Raw genomic sequence first — 6,828 nt, forward strand, 5'->3', positions numbered from 1 at the left:
AATTGTTATGTTTTGGGGTCGAGGTCTTACTGTCGAATTAGTGGTGCTTGTATAGCATGTTTTGGTGTCACCTGGCATCATAATGAGAAGTCAGATTTCAGAAATATCTCATTTTTACAGCCCATATCAACACTTTTCTACAAATTAAAGTCATAATGTTTTAGCGAGATTGTTCTTACTCTGATGCTCTTTTTCTAATAAATTCAAATTCTCCCACAATCATGTGGACCTGTTTTCAAGTTATGTTGGCCTACATTTCATTTGCCTGGAATGGTATTTATGGCGGGAACGATGTAATTGGATTAAGTTGAAGTATGTTTCTTTAACAAAATGAATAAAACATACAAATATAGAAGAAAGTGTTTCAATAGCTTTATTACATTCAAGATTCTTGTCATCCTTTTAACCAATTTTGGTATTCTCGGCTTCCAACAAGCTACGTTTATTAACTAACAACCCACCAAATACCACAAATAAACAGGCTTAATATCACGATGAGGGTAACATTAATTAGGTAATATATACATGACTTTATGAGAAAATTTGTACCATTGCAAATGATTTTTACATTGCTACAACAAAATTCAAGTGTGCATTGTTCCTAAATCTTGCCATATGATGTCAAAATGGGATAGTTATTTTTGCTTAGAGCTTGAGAGTTGAACAAATTAACCCTGGTAGTAGATGTTTCTATGTTTGGATCATTTTGTTTATATTTCCAAATACCAGCAGTTACCATGGTGATTTTCTGAAATTTTCACAGATTTATTAGTCACATTTTAGTTTAGTTAATTCTTTTGGTGCATTTCTTTCAGTTGTTAGAGAGACTTTATTCATCAGCTGCTGGAAACGAATCCCATGATGTTGGTCAATGTTTGGAATTCTGCCTCGAACCACCATTAACTTTAAATCATTGCATTGAAACTCAACTGTTTTACCAGACTTACAAAGACGATGTGCTGCACTAAATGATGGCATTTTTAAGCCGAGAATGTGATAAGTGCCATTTTATTGACTATAACCCATTGTTTGATCGAAGTATGCATTTGGCACTTGATGGACTCCATGTAAAAAGAAATGGTGCATATGTTGAAAACAGTATTGGAGTCATTTGTTGTTTGTGTTGACATGGTGCAGATAATAGCGCTGAAATTTTTTTATCCTCGAACCTGTGCCACCCGTATGACTTATGCAGATGTAGTAAAGCAGTTTCCATCCAGAGAGAAACTTAAGTCGATGGATTACAAGGATAAGGTGATTAACATAAATTATAGCTTTTACTTAAAACTTGCTTTTAACATGAATAAGGTCACATAGTCGTATCAGTCTATATTCTTTAAAGTTCTTTGGTAATTATTTCATTTTAAATTTTTCATTGAATGGCATCTCCATTATGGCAATAGGTCCATGTTAAATCATAATATTGTGCCCCTACTTGTTTTTTAAAGAGTCCGAACTCATGTTTGTCTTTTTAAAGAGACGGGTAAAATTATTAATGTACTTATTATTTGCTTAAGAGTAATTGGACTGACCAAAGTACAGATAATTTGTTTACGTATATTGATAATGTTTTATAATTATGATATCCATGTTACACTTTATGGTTGATAGTCATAGGTTAGGTTAGGCCTACCACAGGCTTGTCCAGGCTTCGACTTTTGAATGATGTCTGGGTTTTCACAAAGATTTCATGGAATTATTCATATGAAACATGATTTATATGATCATGTCATATCTACACCCACCCAGAAATTGTGAAAGTCATTGACACATCTATTGTTCATAGATCAAAATTATTATACTCTAGCTTTATCTGTGCAGTAACATTCTTTGCTATAGCTATCTAATGCCTAATAGTTGTGCACTAATATAATATGTATTCGGCATGTGTTAGACATCACTGTAGACCATGGGTGCACAAACCCTGGCCAGATGGCCGAATCTGGCCCACAAACTTGTTCTGTCCGGCCCTCAGGACAAATTAAAACAACACAGAAATCTGGCATGTGAACAGTAATAATATTAAAGAAATGTGTCTGTGGCCCTCAAGTGGTCTTAGAAAATGCAATCTGACCCTTGGCCAAAAATGGTTGTGCACCCCTGCTATAGACTATGACAAGGAAACCTTATAGTTATGTAACTGATACATTGGTAAAGCTTCATTAAAAATCAAATAAAACAAATAAACATCTTTCTCCGATGACTCGAATTGCTATCTATCAGTTACGATACAAATGATGATATAAATCATGCCACTTTTTAATGTAAATGTAATCTCAGAACGTGTATGTTAATTTACAGTAAAATTATACTTGTCAGAATGTGTATCTTAATTTACCATTAAATTATCCTTTCATCAGCATATAATAAAATCATTAAGTGTGGCATATCTTTATTCACAATACAAAAGCTCAGTATGTTCGCTACCTTCTATAATGGTATTATTTCTAAAATTACTATTTATTATTCAGTCATAACAAAATGTGTTCATTATGAACCCAATTGGTTTCTTTTTTATTTCAATTAATTTTAAGAATGTACACACGTTAGAAAAGAAATTTGTTATATTGTTACTACTAACAATATTTTTTGTAATTTAAAAAACATTTGCCTGGCCTGCAAAAGTCTAAAACAACTAAAAAGAATATAAACAACACTCATGCAATGGGAATTCTGTATTTCTAACAAAGGTATACAAATCATATTGGGGTTCCTGTGGGTATTTATGAAAGCCAGTGGGTTTCAAAATTTTGTGAGTACTTAACTTATTTTTACTTCATTTGTACATTTAATATTCAAACAATGTTGTTTACTGCTCTAATAATTGATTTATATTTTGCCCAAAATTTACATGAAACCAAAAAATTACAATATTTGGCCATCTTAGAAATTAAGGTTTGGTACTGTACATCTAATCTATTATGCAAGGCCATGCCTGCTATATTTTCCAATTATAGAGTATATAATCAATCTTGCAGCTTAGTTAAAACATATATTAACTTATTCTGTATATGACAAAACTGAATCTGTTCACTCATACAAAAAAAAAATGTGCCCACTAATTATGTATTTGATTCAAGTTTATCCAATGTGCATGTGTTCATTAATACATACATTATGTGTGTGTGTGTGTGTGTGTGTGTGTGTGTGTGTGTGTGTTATTACAGACTATTGGAACCTGGGTAAATGCAACTTAAGTTTACATACTTAAAGTTGTTACTGTTTAATATTGTTATTTTTCTTGTCTTTTCCCTTTTTCCATGTGATATTTTTACATGAGCGGAAAAATAATCATCAGTGATGCTATTGTTGGCAAATAGTAATTTACTGACATCTGTATAGCTACTTTGCTACGTTATGATTACTAAGTCATCTGAGAATTGTTAACTGTTAGCGATTATTTACTGAACATAGACTGAGAATGGCCTATTCATTTCTTTATGTGAAAAACTGACATTGCCAGCAATATGAATCTATCGTACACTTTTTACATAAACTGCATATTTGCAAAATGTTAATAATAATGGAAATTACATTTTTATGGATCTTTATTTCACAATAATTTTTTGATATTAGAGTGAATATTCTTCACCAGATTCCACCCCTTTCAGTCCATGTGTGCAGCCATCATTATAATATTGTTCTCATATTCTACTTTTTTTCTTTCCCGTGAAAGGCATGCACTTAATTTTACAGTTATAATTCCAGTGACACATTTACATGGTCTTTTATTTAACTGTAGCAGGTTTCCTTTTCTTATGTGTCAAGAGTTAATGCTGATACTTTGAGAAATTTGTTTCTATTCAAAAATAATTCTCAGGAAGATAACCATTTAAATGTTTTTGCAGATATATACTTTGTTATGCAGGTTAGAGTAGCATGAGATATTAGTGAATGTCAGTGAGGATGTTGCTGTAATTTTGTTGATTTTTAAGAAGCATTTTTAAGGTTTTTGTATTTGTCTACATTGAAAAGTGTGACTCAATTACTGTCAGATATTTCTTTTCTCATTCATGTATCTTTGAACATAATAATAGTGCACTGAAACTTTAGAAAATGTGAATCACATGCTACTGTCAGCACAAATTGGTGAAATCACAAAAAAAATTTAAACAAGTTAGGCTATGAAAATATTTTGTCTAGAAAAATCTACTGTAGCAGATAACAGTATTTTGGTCCTTATGAAGACCTTAATCATGATTATAGTAACTTTGTAATGACAATATTAACTGATTCATTATTACAATTGTACTTATTTGGCTGAAATATTTTATATACTGGGTAACATATTAAAATAATCTTGTGCATAGTAACAGTGACAACAAGTTATGTTTGTTGGTTGCTAACCACTATTGAAGAAATGTATTTCAGCAGTGGCATGTGAAGCTGGAAGAGGACGTCTCAAAACCATCTACTGCATTAGTCATATATAAAAAAACAATTATTTCTGGTAACCTAACCATGTTAATGGTTACTTACCATGAATTTCTTTATGTTTAAGTTGTGAAAACCTGACCATTGGTGAATGATAACCCAACCCCCCTATTATATACCCAGTTTTCTGTATTCACTGTTACATTTTTAAGACCATCTTGATAATCATATGAGTAATTCGTGGAGAACAATTGAATGTTCAGAATATATTTTGTTTTCCACTTCTTTATTTACTGTTCTCTGGAATATACATGATATTTAAGGTTTAGTAGCAATGAAAATAATTACTTATTTAAACATTTTAATTTGTTATATTTTATCACTTTTGCAGGAACAGTTTTCTTTCCATTTTATTGAAGAATGGGAACAAGCTTTACCTCTCGGACAGTTATCAAAAATAACTACTGATCTGCATTTTTATGTCCAGTGCCATTGGTGAGATATTACAATAATTGTCATTAGAAATGCGCCTTGAAATTAACAGATACATGTTTTTGGTTCACTGATAGTTCTATCTATGGCCTAACTTCCATGATCCATTTTTTATGGTATAGTTAAACTTATGATTTTCTTATTTTTCTGTGATTTAGTTTTACCTTTAGTAAACACGATATTTTCCATTAGTACACCAGCCTTGAATCACACTTCTGGACTTTTAAAATGCATATTTCCAGATTGACAATAGCAGAACATTATTTTTTATTACATCTTACTGAAAACTGACCTAACTTATGGAAAAAATCAACTATGATACTGACACCTTATTAGGGTTGGCAGGTCTGCTTCCTCGATGTATCCGTTTTACTTCCCCACCATTAAGACTGTCAGCCATATACGACCATTTAAGTGTCAACATTGGTATTAAAACCTCAATTCCACCACCATTACACCATTGCCTTGGTACCTAGGAAAAGTTTTTAATATTGTCAATACTAACATTAACTCAGTTTATGTATTTTAAAAAAACAAACAAAATTGGTCCAAAGCCATGGCCAGCGAAAGTCCCTGTGATTTTACTTGAGTAGGAAAATAATGAAAAATTATGCCAATGTTGGCTGACAGTAATTTACTAATGGCTGTGAAGCTGCTTTGTTACAACATGATTACTAAGTCATTGAGAACCGTTAAGGCTTATTGATTATATATACATTGATAATGGTTTATTCATTTCTGCTAGGAGAAAACTGAAAGTGCCAGTAATATCAGTGTATATTATAGTTTGTTCATAAACTGCATATGTATTTGCAAAATGTTTATAATAATGGAAATTACATTTGTATGCATATTTGTTAAAAATTAATTTCTTTTATAGATCAACATAAATATTCTCCAAATTCCACCCATTACAGCCCATGGGTGTATCCTTATCATATTGTTAACATTTTCTTAGTTTTCAATTGCTTTTTCTTTCTTGACAGACATGTTTATTTTGACATTTATAATTCCACCAGAGACACGTTTATATGGACTCTTTTTAACAGGTGTCTTTTTCTTTTGTATCAGGTTTGCTGATACTTTGAGTAATTTCATTCTGTTTGGGTTTTTTTTGTAAGGAAGATATCTTTTTAAATGTGTGCACTGATGTATACCTTTTTATGCTGATTCGATCAATATGAGATAATAGTAAATATTGGTGTTTATTCCTGTAATATCACAAACAGCTATTCATAACATATACAATGGAATTGTTCAGTGTCAAGTTATGATTGTATCAATCAAAAAGTTATTTTTTGACCAATAATTTAAGAAAAGACTTGATTATAATTGGGGTATTATAGTTTATTGTCGCAACTACTGTGAAAGTAATGTCTGTTCTGAAAATGAAATTAAGAATAATGTGGTAATTAGAATGGTAGTTAATGAAAAATTTATTTGGATGTATTAAACTTTTACATCTGACAATATTAATGTTGACATTATTTTTTGTTGTTACCGGTTGCCATCATTTCTTGCCATCATATAATTGTTTTTAAGGATCAACACATTCATGCTGCCTTTACGAACCAGTAGCCAAAAATGAAAGATTCCAGAGAATTCCCCCTGCAAAGGTACGTAGAAAATATAAAGTTTGATCTGTATTTCCATATCCTATATTGTTTTGTGGCTACTGCTTTTACAGTTGACCAGTAAAGGTAAACTCTTATCTTTAGATGTGATCAATTTTTCAATCACTATTCTAGAAATATAGTAAATAATAAACTGTTATTTAAAATAATGCATCTTGGTTATCATTCATGTCCTCTTCCTTTTGCAGTAACATTATAACTGTTGAAACTGCTCTTTCATTGTAGGTATTCAGCTGTTTTGAGTGTCCTGTGAAATTCACGAAGGAAGACTTCCTTTCGAACCATTACCTGTGCAGACATGTTCCTCATATAAGGGAAATGGAGAAGA

General features: G+C 31.3%; 1 protein-coding gene across 1 annotated transcript; it reads left to right on the forward strand.

Moving 5' to 3' along the window:
- Positions 1–287: 287 nt before the first annotated feature.
- LOC149786884 (uncharacterized) lies at positions 288–6,485 on the forward strand. Its single transcript, XM_089978282.1, has 3 exons — positions 288–1,254; positions 4,766–4,869; positions 6,409–6,485. Exons 1-3 carry the CDS (start codon positions 1,078–1,080, stop codon positions 6,452–6,454), a joined length of 327 nt encoding a protein of 108 aa, XP_089834408.1. The 5' UTR covers positions 288–1,077; the 3' UTR covers positions 6,455–6,485.
- Positions 6,486–6,828: the final 343 nt, after the last annotated feature.

The sequence above is a fragment of the Sinohyriopsis cumingii genome, chromosome 12 (genome assembly GCF_028554795.1).
Source record: "Sinohyriopsis cumingii isolate HCF-2022 chromosome 12, ASM2855479v2, whole genome shotgun sequence".
NCBI lineage: Eukaryota > Metazoa > Mollusca > Bivalvia > Unionida > Unionidae > Sinohyriopsis > Sinohyriopsis cumingii.